General features: G+C 35.5%; 1 protein-coding gene across 1 annotated transcript; it reads left to right on the top strand.

Annotated features, from left to right (window-relative positions):
• The first annotated feature begins 178 nt into the window (after positions 1 to 178).
• On the top strand, positions 179 to 18,988 carry LOC121963470 (atrial natriuretic peptide receptor 2-like). The gene is made up of 23 exons (XM_042513754.1): positions 179 to 226; positions 2,728 to 2,818; positions 3,124 to 3,256; positions 3,999 to 4,122; positions 4,628 to 4,732; positions 5,494 to 5,596; positions 6,654 to 6,799; positions 6,878 to 6,950; positions 7,290 to 7,434; positions 8,703 to 8,789; positions 8,880 to 9,023; positions 10,585 to 10,706; positions 10,941 to 11,085; positions 11,774 to 11,822; positions 11,908 to 12,009; positions 12,176 to 12,295; positions 12,521 to 12,614; positions 13,389 to 13,476; positions 14,882 to 15,021; positions 15,182 to 15,334; positions 16,820 to 16,918; positions 18,047 to 18,138; positions 18,881 to 18,988. The coding sequence occupies exons 1-23, from the start codon at positions 179 to 181 to the stop codon at positions 18,986 to 18,988; spliced, it is 2,511 nt and encodes an 836-aa protein (XP_042369688.1).
• Positions 18,989 to 19,418: the final 430 nt, after the last annotated feature.

Below are 19,418 nucleotides of genomic sequence, written 5' to 3'. Positions count from 1 at the left end.
ATGGACAAGGGAGAGATTGGGCCTCAGGAAAAAGGTACTTTAGCTGTGTTGAGGTGACTGTGTACGCACACACACACACACACACACACACACACACACACACACACACACACACAGATTTGTCATTCACTCAGTCAGTCAGTTCAGAGCAGGTCCAGGCACAACAGCAAACCTCTTCATGGCTCTTCGGACGGCAGCATCCCTTTACCTGTGTTTCCTGCTTGTGGTAAGTTTTTTTAAGAATATTACACAACAGATTTAACTCAGGAGGAGAAATGTGGACTTATAGCCACAAATGTTTAAGGTCAACCTGTTATTGGACTGTACAGTGATGTAAGGGCAGGGGTGTATAAATGCAAATGAGCATAAAAACATTGGCTTTTATCATTTGATGCCATGTTCCTCATTTCTTCTCTTTTACTCTTGTTTTGCTGGTGTGACTTGCACGTAAGGCGAATTGTAATATTGGTCTGTTAAAAAAAAATTGATACGTGACCTCGATGGTCCGTGTTTCATAATGTTAATTAACTGATGTTATGTCAAACAGGCATGATGTTGAAGCTATGGTATATAACATATAAGATATGTCTTGCCATATGTACCAGCTTTGATAGGACAGTGACCTTATGTAAGCAGTAGACGACCAATCCTGTGTTCTGCCTGACCAAAAAATAACTTCTAACCACCTTTTCACAGTGACAGGGGGGCAATTAAATCTGTATTTATGGAATAATCTCTCTAAAATAAATGGCATACATTATATTTTGCTACAACCCATCAAATGCTATATGTGTTTTTTCCCTGGGTGCTGAGTGTTTGCAGACAGTTTCTACCACAGGTGATGCATTTTCTCATGACTGTATTTGCACAGAGGCACATATACTGTGTGTATCATATTCACATTTTCATTTATTGCTGAGGTAATCCCCCTGCTTTTGTTGTCTTGTCAGAAACACTTGCTGCTGCAGGCATGTGGTCATGGGCTTGTGGGTTACTTGCCAGCTTCTCTCTGATTTCCTCCCTTATAAAACATTCTGCAATATCTTGAATAAAAGATGAGACTTAGTTTTATTAACTAAAGTGCTTTAGCTATTGATGTTAATGTTAGCTTTTGTTTTATTTTGAATTCTTTATCAGGTTTTATAGAGTTGTGTATTCAATTCATTTAAAGGAACACTTTACCCACAAAATGACCTTTTGTGTATCAGTTAGTAATGCTGTGTTACCTCACTGCAAACTCACAAGCTGATCTTAGTTTTATAAATTTAGGAAACCGATTGTCTTGATAAAGGTACATACATTTAACTATTAGTTTTAATGTATATATATTTCATAGCTAACATTAAGTTTACTTAAATGTTATTTGTATTCAGAAGAATTAGAATCTGGTTTTATTGCCAAGTACATTTACATATCCAAGAAATTTGACTTTGTGTGTTGATACAAAACAATTAACATAAAGGAGGAGTAAAAATATTGAATTTAAAAAGAATAAGATAAGATAAGCAATTTAAAAATAGAAAATTAATAAATAAAATATATAAAGAACACAAAATGTATGCACAACACAAAATGTGTGTACTTACTTATGTGAGGATGTTACAACTTCACAATGACGTAAATTAACTTGTTATTTGTAAGTGATAGTAACTTCAGTTTTTAAGTAAACAAAGTTCGTCTGACTTCACTGAACAGTTTTTTTTTTTGTATTTTGCAAGTTGGCTAAAGTTGATTGAGTTGATATTTGTGATAAAACTTCATAAGATGGAGTCCTATTAGATCTTGAGTAAAGTTGAAGAGAAAGATTTTGTCTGAATATTTGTAGTTTTTTTTTTTTTAATACGATTTTTTAATAAGACTTAAAAGTGGATTTATTTCTTGACTGTATGATTTATTTTGTTTCAGACAAAAACTTACCTCAGATGTACAGAATGGCATTTTTAAAAAATGAAAATAATCCTGCAAACTAATCATTCGTTGTTGTGCTTACTTACTTACATTTTCCTGCGTAAAGTAGTGCACCCAGATCTGAATACATCACATGTATGCTGACAGGAGTAAACAAGTAAGCCGTTCAAAAGTGGTCTTGTAAGGAGGTACGGAAAGGGTATTGGATCGTTCATAAAAATCCATAGGCCTACTTTCCCCTGGTGATGTGTATTCTGAGCTGTGTTAACTTTGAGTGAACTTTTAAGATACATCCTTATCATATTTCTTTTTCAAAACCTAACCATACTAACGTTTTTGCCAAAACCTAGCCTCCGTAACTGTATGTTAACTTCCTAACTGTATGTTAAGGATGTAATGACAGTTGTAGGGCACTATTTCATATGATATCATATCAACTGTTGTGCAGCATTTTCTAAGGATATCATGTGACTCATTTGATGAAAGTATGTTGCCCAAACATGCATTTTTGTTAAAAAAAAAAACAGCCTTCAGTCTTAAATACTGAGGTTTTAAGAAAAAAAGCATGTTTGGGAAGCTCTGAGCATACGACCGGATAAATGAGGCTTGTGTAAAAGTTTGTTTATGGATCTTTTGATACAGTTTTGCTGGTGTTATATGTATTCCCTAATCAATCAGCATGACTAATTTATATACAAATGGTCATTTTGTGGTTGAAGTATTCCTCGAAACATTCATGTGACAAGCCCTGAGGGCTTTCAAATACACACACACCAAGACATGCCTTTACATTAAACAGCTTCCTGTCCTTGCCTGCAGGGAGTTAATAGCTGGCATGATCTGGACAACACAGAGTACGACTGTTGGCCCATCAATGGTCCAAATGATTACAACATGATTAGCTGTGGTGGTAAGTTTTTATGTGTGTTTTCGTCTGTTGTTTTGAGTGATTCATTGCAGCTAAAACAGCTAAATTGTTGCTTTGGGTGATTTATTAGTGAGTATTTACTGTAAAGTCTCATGCTTTCCTTCTTTTGCTGAAAAGGAAGGAGATGACATTCACAGCTTTTGTCCAGAATTAATTACAGTGACTTAGTAGGTGGGGCTCAACAAAATTATGTGCAAATACAGCACACGAGATCATTAACTATCCGCATGCACGTGTTCACTGTGTAAATGTGTTTGTTCATGTGACGAATACATGTGTTTTCATAGGGCTGGAGATGGCCTGGGTGCAGCGTCCTCCTGAGAAAGTAACCAATGGGGAAGAGTTCAATGTCTCATACACGGTGACGGCCTCAGATTCCTTCTATGAGTACGCAGTCAGGAACAAGATTTTCCAGTTCAGGTGAGTTTGTTACATAAAAACCTGGCATCCTGAACATCTGACGTGGCTTAAATGCACACACACACACACACACACGCACACACACACGCACACGCATGCGCGCGTGTACACACACACACACACACACACACACACACACACACACACACACTATAGAGTACTGGCATATACAAAGGAGTCTCAATACTCTGAAAGAGGTCAGTTCATCAGATACTACAGATAGTGAACAGATAGTACTGACTGATGCACGTGAAATTAAATGAAAATTATTTTATCTGCTGATTTCAGTTTCAAGTTTAAATTCCTCAGATCAGTTTTTTTTTATTTTCAACATTGTACTGTTAATTATTTTTCCTGTTGCTGTTGCTGTTCCATTTTTTCATTAATTGCAGATTTGTTTGCTATTTAACTTTTTCATTCTTTTTACTGTTTCTATTGCTATTGATAACTTTTGACAGCTATTGCTGCTAGTTATTTGTTTTCATTGTAGCATTGTGACTGCTATCATATGTCATATATGCTTTTAGCCCACTAATGTCATTTCAGTGCATTGACTGAGCATTAAGCTCTTTAGCTTAATGCTCAGTCAATGTTCCCTGAATAAACAATGGTTTGATGATGATGATGAAGTTCTAAGGGTGGAAAGTTGATCTGAAGGTCTGTGTTTGAGCTTCAAATGTAAATAGTATCACAAGGTTTTGTGTAAACTAATTTATGTCTAACCACCCATGCTCTGTTCCAGTAATGCGTCAGAGGCAAAGAGATTCTGTCATGAACATGAGTGCCCGACAAACTGGAACAACGCCAATGAGCTGAACTGTTGCGTATATCACGCCAACATCCACTCCTGTCCTCTTGGTCTCATGGTGGGTATTAGAGTTGAGCAGAATACTCCTGTGATACTGGTAAAAGGTAAATTTTGCCCAAAAGTTATTTTTTTACCTGGTTTTCCCTACGGGCTCAACTTTCAAAGCGCATATGTGCACGATATCCTGTTTGATTCTTTTTTAAGATTTCCTTTCCCAGCTTATTGACCCTGACATTGTGTTTATGTTTGTGTTAAATTATTTGAGATGTTAAACTGTGCTACTCCAGCTTGAGAAAAAAACCCATCACCTCAAAGAAATAATTATAGGTAGAATTAAAAAAAAAAAATGTAATTAAAAGATAAAAGTCCATTTTAACAAAGTGTACAGGTGTTTTTTATTCAGTGACATTAAAAGTTTCTAGAGAAGCAGAAGCACATCAGGTCTATGAGTGAGCCCACAACTTGTTAAACCCTAATATTGATTTTTAAATATTAGCATTTACTTAAAACTGTCTGCGTTTTGGAGAAAAACCTCTAAAAGCTGCTGTGATGTCTCTTTGCAGAAACAAGGTGGAATCTGTGGCCCGTGGATTCCTGATGATGGTAAAATAGTGACTCACACGGTCTCCAAAGCGGGCAAGATATCCCAGAAATACTGGACTTCAAAGGTTAGCCTTTAGTTAGTTAGTAGGAAATTACAAAAGTACAGTAGGTTTTTTAATTGATTGATTATTTTGAGCATAAGCCCGATCCTTTGTTCATGTCCACCATCTTGCAGACGTTGTAAATGGAGAGCACAATTTGCGGCAGATATTCAGGTTTTTATCGTAACGCTGCTACTCCAATTATAATACATAATAAAATAATAATACAGTTTCACTATAATACTGTAATAAGTGGAATTGTGACGGATTTTTATTTGTTGTGACTGGAAATGTTAAAGTTGAGCTGTGATGTTACGCTGAAGTGGAATGGTGATTATATTACTGATCTACAGTGTTCTGTACTTTTATTACAATGCTACTCTAAGTGGATTTGAGAGCAGTTTCTGAAGACACATTTTAGTTGGTTTACTTAGCTTTTTTCTTGAATAAAACAAATGCTGTACAAAGTGGAATTGTGATCCATATTGCATTTCAGAGTTATTAAACTGTCACACATATAAACTGGATTGACTTTAGTAACTTTAAAGTACTTGAAGTGTGCATTTTAGAGCTGTATTATCCAGGTAAATACAAGTATGGGATCGTGACTCAGTATCGGCAGATACATATCGAATGACTTGGATCAGGATCCGTGGCGAAAAAAATTTGTCGGGACATCCTTAGAATATAGTTTTGACTGAGACTTACTAATATGCAATACAACTCTTCCACAGTATGTAATAGTGGTACATTTTTAATCTCTATCATGGTGTGCTCTTGTACAGGTGGTGCTAATCCATGTGGGAGTCACCTCAGTCATTGCTCATATCAAAATTGGTCAGATGCACGCAGCACTGGAATCCAAAGTGCTTGTTGTCAGTGCTCAAGGTCAGTCTACTAAGTTTCTTTTTTGGTGATATGGTGAATCCCTCTGTACGTGCAGAATAATGCTTCTGCTGCTCAGCCATTACACTCTGAACCCGTACAGAAGCATTAGGGAAAAGGTCAGCTTGTGTGTGACCTTGCAGTAGAATAGTCATTGTTTCAGAACAACTGTTACATTATCAGCTGTGTTACAATAATAAACTTAATTTTGTACTTGCTGGGAAATACCTAGATAGCCAATGCAACCTACTCCCTACGGGAAAGATGCTGTATATGCTCTTTTACTTTATATATCTCAATATATCTTTTACATGTATCTATCTATATCTTTTACATTTATTTGTTAATGTTTCTGTAATTGGCCTGAAGACATCATGATCAGGAGTGGGAATTACATTCAGTCAGTGGTGGAAAGTAACTAATTACAATTTTGAACTTGTACTTGTATTTAAAGTGATTTACCTAAGCACAGTTTTGCAGTAATTTACTTGAGTATTTCCATTTTATGCAACTTTATGCTTATACTCCACTCCATCTAGGAGGCAAATATTGTACTTTTACTCCACTACATTCATGTGACTGTTTTGGTTACTAGTTACCTTGCATATTTAGAATATTAATAAACATTTGAATCAACTAATAAATGATGTTATATTTCTAGAGTCTAAGCAACCCAACACTATATAAAGTTATTCAAATGAGTGCCACCTTTACCAGTTGCGTGATGAATACCTTAATAAACCATTCATTATAATCCATATATAATTATATATATACAAAATAGAGATATAGGCCATTCTGCATAACGAGTCATTTTGCTTTTGGTACTTAAAGTACATATTGATGCTAATACGCTTATATTTTTATCTTGAGTGAAAATTTTGAAGTAGGACTTTTACTTCTAACACAGTATTTCTACTCTATAGTATTACTACTACTACTAAGTGTACAGAGTAATTCTTCCATAACTGATACTTTTGTACTTTTATGTAAGTAATTCATCCGCTTATGATTTAAATTGACTTAAACCTCTGATATAAAATGTGTGATTCGGTTTCAGTGTGCGGGGATGACGTCTGTGAGCTGGAGGAGAACTGTCTGAACTGTCCTGCAGACTGTGGCATCTGTCCAATGTCCATTACGATCAAGGTGGCCATTGGACTTCCAGTCGCTCTCTTCAGCAGCGGCTTCATCCTTACCATGGTGGTCAGTTTGAACGCACAAACACACACAAACAGGAGATGTTTTTTTGCACTGGTGTTTATGTTACTGTCCCGGCTGCAGTGGCTCCAGTACCAGAAACAGAAGATGCTTTGGGATGAGAGCTGGATCATCAACTACAAGAGCATAATATTTGGTAAAGTGTCTTATGCTGCAGTTGTTAATAGATACTGTTTACAGATACAGGAAACTTTACTTACATGAAAGCTCTAGACTTTTATTTTCTTTTTAAAACTTTAAGTTTGCTTCATGGATAACTTTTATTTTACTTGATATTATGTTACCTGTTATATCTGCTGCGTACTGCATTCTCAAATTAAATGTTAATTTAAGCGGGTCAGGGCTGAAGGTTAATTTATTTAAACACCCTAGATTTTAAGTTTTTAAATTCCTATTAAAAAAATCAGTCATGCATTGATTTAACAACTAATATATCTGACCCTGAGTAGCCTACCTAACTGTCTAGTACCTGCAGGTAGAGTGCGCTGCACGGGCAATGGCAGCACCACCAGCCTGCAGCACATCAAGAGTACGTCCACCATCAGCCGAACTACCGATGTGACTGTGTGTACTGGAGTCAACAACTCCTTCAACCGAGTCTTCATCCAGCCAGGCATCTAGTGAGAAACACTCTTATTTTAGTTTATGTGAACGCATAATAAATCTGAAACATAAGTAAAATTAGGTTATTGTTTAGACCCTAGCTTGCTCTTTAACTCTTCTGCTTAATGGATGAATAAAATATAGACAATACCATATGAATCAGCTCTCAAAGTTTCACAACTGCAAAAGGATGACTAAATTGGTCCCAGGCTGGCAACTGGCATCACAGAAGCACAGAGACCAGTTGAGAGGCAGGAAAAAAGATTTTAAAAAAACAATATGATTGAGATAAACAAATAAATAAAATAAGATTGAAAAATATAATAATTTAAAATATAATTGAGAAAACTTATAAAAATAAAAATGCTAATAATAAGATTAAATAACTTGCAGAGATGGTTATTTTTAAGTTATGTAAAATACTAAACCTATGACTAAGTATGTGAATTGTGCAAATATTTGTGCAAAAGATGCCCGGGAGTGCAACTCCAGCATCATGTGTGAACTTTATGGTATATCAGTATAGATCTGAATAATAAGTACAATGTACATAATAGTAATAATACCATAAGTAACTACTATACTATAACATTATATGCAGATGATGCAGGCCTTTTCCTGCCGCCCAAAATATCTTCACCATACCCTTAAAGGTTACATTCATTAATACTTTTGTAATTGGTCATATTATCCACTCTCAAAGGCACGCTTCTATCTCGAGGCACCCTTCTTTATTTTGATCTGCCGAGGGACTGCAGATGTGAATAGGCTCTAAGCTATCATCTGGTATGGTGCATCAAATGGTAACATTTATGTTTTAAGCTGTGCATGGTTCCTTTTAAATAGATAAAATGAAATAAATAAATAATGCAACATAAAGTAGTGTACTAGATATTGTATTACCTTATTGAGTAATTAAAATGAAAATTATATGAATATTAAAAAAATCCTTTATTTATACATATTCCTGGGTAATTTTTTAAAGATTATTTTGGGATTTTTATTGCCTTTATTACAGTGCAGCTAGAGAATGACAGGAAAGGAGAGAGGGGCGGACATTCTACTCACTGAGCTAGAGGCAAACCCCAATAGATAACTTTAATGTTTATTTGATAAGACTGATTCTCTTTATGTTTAAAATATGCAATGATGAGAAAGATATTCTTTTTATTCTGGACCACAGGAAGACTAGATTTGCTTTAGGGCTAATGTTGATCCTAACAAATAAACAGATATTCTATATTTAGGTAATGAACTTGATGCGATGATCTTAACTGTCCTGCAGTGACGGGAGGGCGGTGGCAGTGAAACACATCCAGAATAAACATTTCACACTCTCTAAAATTATCAGGAAGGAGGTGAAAGAAGTTAGGTGAGTAAAAACCAACATTTTACTGACTTAATAAATTCCTGTAAATTCCTAAATTCTTGCAGCTAATGTAGTTGTTCATGATGCCCTTAGACAACTGGACCATCCCAATCTATGCAAGTTCATCGGCGGTTCCATTGAGGTCCCCTACGTCAGCATCATCACAGAGCACTGCCCCAAGGGAAGCCTGTCTGATGTCCTGCTAAATGACGACATCCCCATCAACTGGGGCTTCAGGTGAGAAAAATATCACATACGGATTTTTCTTTAAACATGTTTACCATTTAGTTACTCTTCTTATTTCTTAAGCAATAGTGGCTGTGGTGGAATATAACTGACTACATTTATGCAAGTACTCCAAGTACCAATTTGAGGTCTTTTCTTTTAACGTTACTTTCTATTTTACTACATTTCAGAGGGAAATATTTTACTTTTTCTACCATTTCATTTATTTTACAGATTTATTATGTGTTTCTTTACAAACTGAGCTTTTTGCACGAGACATACTACACAGAGCTTAGAAAAGAAAATTAAACTACCCAACAGTATATAAAAGTACAGCTGAACTGATAACTTGATTGATAGATTAATTAGTAAATATTTTAATAATTTTTAAAGTCATTTTTCATGCAAAACATATCATGGGTCCAGCTTCATAATTGATTTGCTGTTTTTATTTTAGTAACTTAAATTATTGTATTTTTAATAATCATTCTGACCTGGTTATTATGGTTTGAACAAACACTGCAAAGGTCAATTTGGACTTAGAAAACTTGTGACAGCACTGTTTTTAGAATGTTTACAAACAAAGTAATAGATTGATTAATCTAGAAAATAATTCTTTATTTATTTAACCTTCACTGAAACAGGGAAAGGCCACTGAGAGCAAGCTCTCTTTTACAAGGACACCCTGATTTCAGTACACATAACACAACAGAGGCTCAAAAAGTTACAGTGTACATCAGAAAGTTATGAAACAATAGAAGAATCCGAAGGTTATGTAAGGACAAGGATATCAGCATAGGGAACAACATCAGTTCACAGAAAAAACATCACTCTATGTCAGTAAAAAGGAATTCAAACTGATTAAAAAGGGATTAGCTTGTCTATTTTTACAAAATTAAAATAATCAGCAGTTGCAGACCTACAAAAAGTAGCTCAACTAGCAGTAAAATCTGCACTGAGTTATTTAGCTTTACTACTTTTTATACTTTATTGGTACATTATCCTGATTAGACTTACATATTTTACGTACGCAAGTATCATCCCAGCACAAGTACGTTTACTTGCAACAGAGTATTTTTACAGTGTGATATTAGTGCATAAAGGGTTTGAATTCTTTCTCCCCCTTCCTCCAGTAGTAGTAGCATGTGCTGTATGTTGCCAATGGTTGCCTTCATTTACCTATTTTAGCTTTTCGTACAGTTTGTGCTCACTTTGGAGCTCAAGATTGTGGTCTGGTGCTTGCTGTTGATTAGATGGGGGATTTTGTGTTGTGTTTCCTTTTTATTTTAATTCCACAGATAACTTGCTCACAGATGTTAACATGATGACAGACAAAAAGCATTTTGCTGAGTAATTCTTCTAAAGGAAATACCAGATTTTGGTGTCGATTCCTCAGATGAGCAATGAGGAAAAGCTCCATTCTGGACTTTTTACATTTGACACCACAATTCAACAACCATGCAAGAGGAAAAAAAAAATCATAGAAGATAATTAAATATGTATTCCCCAATAGACCATAATGCAATGCATGACATTCAATACTATATTGTGTTGCGTTTCTTCCCCTATGCAGACTGTCCTTTGCCACCGACATTGCCCGTGGGATGTCATACCTCCACCAGCACAAAATGTTTCATGGGAGACTTCACTCCAGAAACTGTGTTATTGATGACCGTTGGGTGTGCAAAATCTCAGGTTACACAACTTGGGTCTGCAGTGACACAACACTTTTTGTCTTTGTTACTGTATATTCTGTTTTCAGCAATTACACATCTGTGATAAGTCACTCAACAGACACACTCTGAAACAAAAACATCTCATTGCACTACTCAGACACATCCTACACTAGCTGCAATGTTATTATCAAGGCAAAGTGAAAAACAACATCCTGTCTCACTCTCCTCTATGTTTTTCTATGTTTGGCTACAGATTACGGGCTCACAGCCTACAGGAGGGAGGACTTTGAGGCCGCCAGTAATCGCTTCAATTGTGGGGATGTGAATCGTATATACTGTGCTCCAGAGGTCCTGCTGGGAAGCAGCTCCACCATGACGCCAGCAGCAGATGTCTACAGGTGTGTTTGAGTGTCACAGAATAAGCAGTTAACTGAAGTTAAAACAGTTCATTTTGGATTACACAAAAACATTTGGTAAATGTTAAATTAACCATTTAAAACCTGGTTGGACATCAGTTGTCTTGTGCTGCCTTTCACAAGCTATTTAACCCCGTGAGACCTGAGCAAATTGGTTTGATTTCTTACAAAAACATGGGGGAAAATACAATGACCAACTTGCCAAGAAATGTTAACAAAGAAAATGACCTGTTAATGACCTGAAAATTAGATTTAAAAAAGGGATGACAATTATTTAAAAAAATCCAAAAACAAACAAACAAAAAAAAACTACTAAAATGAAAAAAACTACCAAAAAACTATTTTTATAGTCATTATAACTATATGTTTAAAATAATATAACAGGGAATACATATATACAATATATATTTATAAACTTTTTTCACTTTTTTAGGATCCCTTTCCTGATTGTTTTGTTGTTTACTTTCTTTTTTCTGATTTTTTTGGGCCATGTGTTGTTAAGATCCTCACTGCCTTCTTTCCATGCTTTTGAAAGTAATCAAAACAACTTGCTTAGGTTTTATAGGGTTAAACATGTGAAAATGGGGTTATGGTGGACTGCCAGCACCTTATTAACATATTGACTGTTCAAGGATAATATCCTCTCTCTACTTTTCCCTCCTCTCCTCAGCTACTCCATGATTCTCGTTGAGATTGCAACTCGCTCTGACCTCATTTCAGTGAGTGTGACAGCCTACTCTGTAGATTACAGCCTTCAGCTTTCTTTTGATCTTTGTAACCTGCGGTCCTCTCTGACAGGACCAGGCTGAGGGAGTGAGGATGGATATCATGTGGCGCCCCCCTCTGCCTGAAGTCAAAGCAGGGAAGGCAGATACCGACTGTCCCAGTCAAGCAGACTACAGTGAGGTCTGTCACATGTGCAAGTGATGGAAATCTGATATTGGTACTGGAGCTCTTGTTGAATTGGCTGCAAAAACTTGTTGATGAAATATTAGTATTACATGTCATAGCTGCATAAACTTGTGCTCGTAGATAATGAGGTGTTGCTCTCTTCTCTGGAACACTCGAGCAGCTTATTAAGAAGTGCTGGTGCCATAACATCCCCATGAGGCCCACGTTTGAGCAGGTGAAGAAGATGCTTGACAAAATGAACCCACACAAAGTCAGCCCTGTGGACATGATGATGAACCTGGTAATCACCCACTGAAATATGATAAAATAATGTGAAATAGCATTGGCATAGAGATACATTGCGTGTACTAAATCAACCACCATTATTAAAGGAAATCTAATGTGACACTATTTGGAATAATTTATCAAACAGTCATACTTCAGAGACATTTTCTAAGAAAAAAAGTGTTTGTTCCATCTGGATTGTTTTGAGCTTCAGACACAAACAGAGTTGTTTTAACTGCAGATGGAGAAGTACAGCAAACATCTGGAGGCCATAGTTGCTGAGAGAACACAGGACCTTCTTCAAGAGAAACAGAAAACGGATCGACTGTTATACAGTAAGTCAGGATATCTGAGTGGAGTGATGGGAAAGAGTCACATAGCTCTGATGGTTGAGAATCATGCTATTGGCCAAGTACAGCTTTTAGGAGTTTGTCTTGGTAAAATTGCAGAGATAACACTGACATACAGCATATAGCACAAACAGGACTGAATTTGTAGGTCATTATTTCTTATTTCTTTATTTACACATATAAAAAACAAGAATATATAATACATAATAAGAAAGAATGTGAAGGAGAAATGCTGAAAACCCTCCAGGGGCTTGAGAAGTGGCATTCAGTGATACAAGAAATATTAACAGTTATAATAATCCATGACAATTTACATGATGGCATTACTTGACAATAATTCTTCAAATAAACACCCATCTGTGTCAAGTGTACAATTAATCAGTCAGTCAACACACATTACTTAATTTCAGGAGTATACACAAACACTATTGTTCATAATCTCAGAACCTACTCTCGTGTGATGTGAGTTAAACATTATATATGTAAAGGATTATAAACAGTAAGCCATTAAGTGTGCATATGTGTATTCATTATATACAATATGTGCATGCAGTGGTGCAGCATGTTACAGTTGTCACTGCTGAAGTATTGTCAGTTAATCATCAATCTTCACAAGTGTTTAAGGACACAGTCAAATGACACAGCTCATCTGGCGCCATCTAGTGTTGCAGAAGCACCATCTCCATTATTCCTATACATTGTCCTAAAAGACTATATTGGCGCTTATGATTTCTGTTAAGTCATGATATTTCTGTGCAGGTATGCTACCTAGACGAGTGGCTGATGACCTTCGTCAAGGTCGAACAGCAGAGGCTCAGAGCTACTCCAATGCCACCGTCTACTTCAGGTTTGTGTAAAGCAGGTTCATGGACTATTCATGGACATCTGTTCAGCTGTAGATTCACTGGAGTAAAACTTAAAATGGTTTCGAAAAGCCTTAAACATCCTGGTTGACATTTTGGTAGAGCACATTTTGAGTCACTATATCTTCATGAACAATTCTTTGAACTGAACTCAACTTGACTGAGCTCTCTCTACCGTTCAGTTTAGGTAAGTTTTGCTAAAAATCCCTCAGGTTGTTGTAATTTAGACTCCAGACCTAAGGGCTCTGTGTGGTGGCATTTCTAAAGATAGACATATTTATTCGACATGTTATAGTTTCAGAGGTGTTACTAAATAGATTTATATAACTTTACACAAAAAATAATAATCTAATATATGTCAATTTAATAAAAAAAAGAAAAGCATACTGTACCAAACAATAAATTTGATCTTTTTTGTCAAAGTAGTGAAGCTAAGCTAATGTGATTAAAATGGACTATTTGCCAAGATTAATTAACTAACTTTTTTAATTATTTTTTTTTTAAAATTAATTAACTTTTTATCATTCATTGTTGTTAAATTATATATTTAAAGTTATCCATTATATATTTGCTGAAATAATTTCATAAGTATGATTTTTTACTGTCTAAAGCAATGCTTTACTGGCCTTGAACTGGCCTTTATGGTAAAGGTAGTGAAGATAAAAAAGATTACATATATTATTAAATAAAAAAGGGTAGATATTTATTTTTGTAATTTAATATATTTGATGCTATTTCATAATATTTTTGATTAAAGAAATTTTGTCAGCATGATTTTTTTTCACTATTTCTAAGATGTTTTCAAAGTAGTGTTATGGTAAATATCTAGAATAAATACATAAAAATAATACCAGTCCTGGTAATGATTCTAATTCTATGGTCACAGTTTGATATTTGTTGGTATACTAACATATTACAAGTATTTCAACAGTGCAGGGTTTGTAATTGTGGATTTTTCTTTCTGTTTTACCATTACCATGAACGTCCATTTCAACCATTTGGTACAGGCCTATATTTAAGAAAACAATGAGGTCTCTTAAAAAAAATAATGAGTTTTGTTATTATAGCCTCACGAAAAAAAAAAAACTGCAAGGAAAAAAAATTACCATAGCTTTTTTCTTAGTGAGGCCATTAACAGGGATTAATTTACATTGTCTTTCTTTCATTATTTTTCCCTTTGTACATTGATATGTTGCATGTAAATTGTTTCGTTATGTAGGCTACATGTAGAACTAGAAATGTGTATATTTGTTTGTTTGACACCATATGGTTTATGTGTAATCCCTATGTTTTTATACTTTCTGCAACACAAATTGCCCTCTGGGACAAGTAATCTAATTGAAATGAATTAAACTGAGATGACTAACACTGCATTACTCCCTTTGACAGTGACATTGTCGGCTTCACTCAGCTGTCTGGCTCCAGCACCCCCCACCAGGTTGTGGACTTCCTCAACCAGCTCTACACCACCTTTGATGACATTATTGACAATTACGACGTCTACAAAGTGGAGACAATAGGCGATGCTTGTAAGTAAGGATGAAAAACTATATAGTAAGATACACAAGTGATTTATGTGTATGAGTCATTGAATGTTTGTTTTGACATTTGATTTTCAGTGCATCTCTTTCTTCCTCTTCCTTTGTTGTCTCTGCTCATTGAATAATTGAATACTGGATTATCTTCCAGACATGGTGGTCTCTGGGGTCCCTCAAGAAAATGGCATCAATCATGCTGGAGAGATTGCCAGCATGGCTCTTGATCTGGTCAGTGTTTGCCACACATTCAAGATCCCTCACAAACCCAACACACAGCTGAAGATGCGCGCCGGCATCCATTCAGGTACGGTGGACAAATGAACTGATCCTGTGCTGTGATTTTTTGGAGGTTGAAATAATAGATGGCTTTTGGAGGATGCATCATAGTTTTATAATGGTCAAAGGTTGCAGAATAGAAGAGTAACCTTAAACAGACTCTTTACATGTATTAGAAACTAAATGTTGATGACATTAAATGTAAATGATAAGCTGTAACAAGAATTTTAACTTAAAAAAGCGATGTGTTTTTTCACGAGAAAGACCAAAGATATTACATTCCCAAGTTTTTCACATCTGGTCATGATAAAAAATCATGACCAGACTTATCGCTGACCCAACCACTCTCACTACATCTCTGAAGTGTGACAACATTTACTACAGGTATTGTAAGATACTGTAGATGAGAAATTGCCTGGTTTAAATGCAGTAATGTTAAGAACATTGGTTTCCAGCCTGGAGGTCCTGGCCCCCACTAGGGGTCGCCAAAGCTACAATGTATAGGCTACAGTAGTGGTAGTAGATGCTGTATATCTCAGAATGCCATTCATATCTGTGAAGTAAATGAAATTGTTATTTTTTAAACTTTAGAGTATTATTTAAGATATAAATTTCACACCTCACTCTCTGCCAAACAGTGTCATCCACATTAGACAAGTCTGCAGCTGAAACAACAAAACAGATAATAGATCAATGGCCAAGCACTAAAAAACACTAAAATTTTCAAAAAAGAAGCCCATTATGTATGATTTTTTAAAATTAAGAAAACATACAGAATAGTATAAAAAATTCAGGAAAATATCAGGAAAACTCACCTCTAACGAAATATTCACATGAAATAATCTACTCAAAATTCATTCAAATTGCTCATTTTACTTGGGTTAATTGTACAGTGTAACAGTTTTGTGCTTTTATTATTATGCATCGAATACAACATGAAATCCCATGAAATTAGTCTCTTACTCAAGGGTTTTTAGTTTACTCAATGATAGAAAGAAAGCCCCTTGAGGAAAAATGTTGGCAACCATGGTATAGAGCATTATCACATACCCATTCACACATGCAGCCACACAAAACAATATAATACATTTACTGTCATTCTAATAACACATGCCTATATTAGAAAAAAGCTTATTTTTAATGACTTGAACCATCTCTGTGGGTCTTGAATTTCTGTGCAGATCAGTTTTGACGTCTGACCTTGATGAACCTCCTTTGTCACCAGGAAACCCTGTTTTATGCTCATACCTCTGTCCCAAATTTATTCTTGTTGGGTCAACATTTTAAGTGTTCACGTTACAGTCTTGGTTCTTCAGGCTTTGGATTTTATAGCAAGTTGTTCATGTTTACAATCATTGATTTGATTGCTTCATATATCCATATATGTGGGTAAAATAACAGTAAGATATAGGGTATTCTTCCTTTAAATAACCTTTCTTACATTGTCCTGATTCAGCAATGTCATATAGTATTATCCAACCAAAGTTTGATCTCTGCTGTTTCATTCTGCCAGGACCTGTTGTGGCTGGTGTGGTTGGCACCAAAATGCCTCGCTACTGCCTGTTCGGGGACACTGTCAACACGTCATCACGCATGGAATCAACAAGCGAGGGTAATGAAGGATTAGATACACTGCCTTTGATCCAATTAATGTCTAAAAGTTGAACAGTTTGTCTCAGAAAACATCAGGCTTATTTCAGTTTTAACTTTCACTGTATGAGCTGAACAATGTGACTTCTGTGCACTTTCTGAATATTGTCCAGAATCGATTCAAATCTTCACTGTTGCTGTTTCGAGTGTCACTGCAGTGTCAGCCTTTGGCCTTTGCTATCACTGCTGCTATCGTGCCAAACAGGATTGTCTCTGTGTTTGCTCACCAGCACAGCACAGTGAAGTTACGAAATGGAGGATAGACGTTGTGCTTACCAAGCACCTAATCCTCTGCATTAATCTCCTGGGATAATGGAAAAGGACTGAGTGGCTGCGTGCTCAGAAGTGAAAAAAACAGCCTTAAGATATAATCTGTGACAAAACTTGAACTAAAGATAGATTTGGGGAGATCATACAGTACTTAGTCAACATGTAAAAGTCAACATATAAAAAAAATATAGAGGTCATATACTGTACGTTATAAGATGTGCAAATTACATACTTGGTTTATGGAATGGGTTTTACATAATTAGAGGCATGCCTTAAAGATCGCATACTGCCTTGTACTTATACAGAATATGCCCCTCAGTACAGCACTGCATTTTTTTAGAATATGAATTGCACATCAAAACTAATAAGGCACCAAACTACATACACAAAGAATACTGTGTACTGTAAGTATTTTATGAAATTTGCATGAAAGTAACTATAATGATGAGACACAAAATGCGATACATACATGCCTACTGTAAATAGTACATGAAAATCATGTATTTTAATTTAATTTAATTTTCACATATTAACTTTAAAAGATGTGTTTTCAACTATTTGAGTCAACTGAAAAAAATGGTTTTTATATGATGTATGTTAAACTGGCTGGTTAGCACATTGTATCATACAAATGATGTTGATTTATAAACATTTCAGAAACTGAAGAATAAGGTTGTCAAAATGTGCAGTTCATTTAATGATAGCACAAGATTATAAAAAAAGATAGATCTGTTACACCAAATTTCCAGTTTGCATTATTCATTTTATTATGCAATATCTTGTAATGTGTGTGTGTGTGTTTTTTTTTAAATCATCATAGCTCTGAAGATCCAAGTGAGTGATACCACAGCGGACCTGCTTCACACACTGAAAGGTTACGTTCTGACATGCAGAGGAACACTTAATGTTAAGGTAAAATTATTATCATATATTATATGTTATATGGAATCTTTGTTTAGGAATCTTGAGATATTATCTCTCCATACTATATATATATATATATGTGTGTGTGTGTGTGTGTGTGTGTAAGGGCAGGTTTGTGTGTGTGTGTGTGTGTGTTGTCCGCAGTAGCAAAGTTTCCTGTTGCTATGCTTTAGTTTGTATTGGGAAAAAATACTTTTCAAGGTTGTATTCAGTACATTCGTGGTCATTTCTGAAAATGTCTCATCAAGTTGTTGATTCAACTCTATAGTCATGGTCTGTATAAGACATCTCTCGAATTAAACCCAATAATCACATAAAAACTGCTGTGCCACCATGGAGAAAGACAAGGGACAAGCGATTTGAAAAGATCACAGTAAATTCAAAGATTCCCTTTCAGAGAAAAGAAACGGGTGTGTCTGGTATTTGCTCTGTCTTTCATGGAAGTATTACATCGTCCAGTTTTTTCTTCTGTTTTCACTGTAACCTAAGACCTCTTTTTGGGTGGTGCCAGTGTGATTATGGGGGAGGGGTTCACTTCTTAGTCCCAGAGGACAGTGCAGCTGACACTTGTGATGTCTTGGTAAGAGGTGGCCTCAGCTGCTGCTCTCTGCCCCCCATCGAACCCTAATGGCTTTATTCAAAATTCAAAGGGACACATGCTTTGCAATATGACTCTCTTCACTCTCATTCACTTTGTCTCTCGTTTTTTTTTTTTTTTTTTACCCAACAGGGAAAAGGGGAGATGAAAACATGGTGGCTTGAAGCAAAGAGAGACGATTACACAGACCCACTGCTCAGACCGCCTGAATCCAGAGTCCCAGTGCCAGTTAGTAACTAGATCTGAATAGAGACTAAAATGTGACAATAACTATAAAAACTGGTCAGGCTTTGTGTTTAGCAATTTGCTTGTGCCCAGTGAGCTATATAGGGGTTAAATGTGTAACAAACAGTAATAGGATGAACTGACTGTTGATTTTGTAAATCTAGTGGATGTTACCAATTAAGTGTTAAAAATTATTTATCATTATCATGGTTCTGTTGTTGTGACCAGAAATAATGATGACAAGCACTTTTAAGATAGTTTATAGAAATAACAAGAAATGTACAGTATCTAAAAATACAAGTTTTAAAATACATGTAATACCTTTTATTATTTTTTTCATAGAATGTGAAAAAAATGTAATATTATTGTTATTAATATTACTGAGTTATTTCTGTCATATATAGCTTTTTTTTTTTGCATTTTTGTAATCAAAGGCATTGTTCTT

This window comes from Plectropomus leopardus, chromosome 3 (genome assembly GCF_008729295.1).
Source record: "Plectropomus leopardus isolate mb chromosome 3, YSFRI_Pleo_2.0, whole genome shotgun sequence".
In the NCBI taxonomy this organism is placed as follows: Eukaryota; Metazoa; Chordata; class Actinopteri; order Perciformes; family Serranidae; genus Plectropomus; species Plectropomus leopardus.
This window is presented reverse-complemented; position numbering and strand designations above follow the sequence as displayed.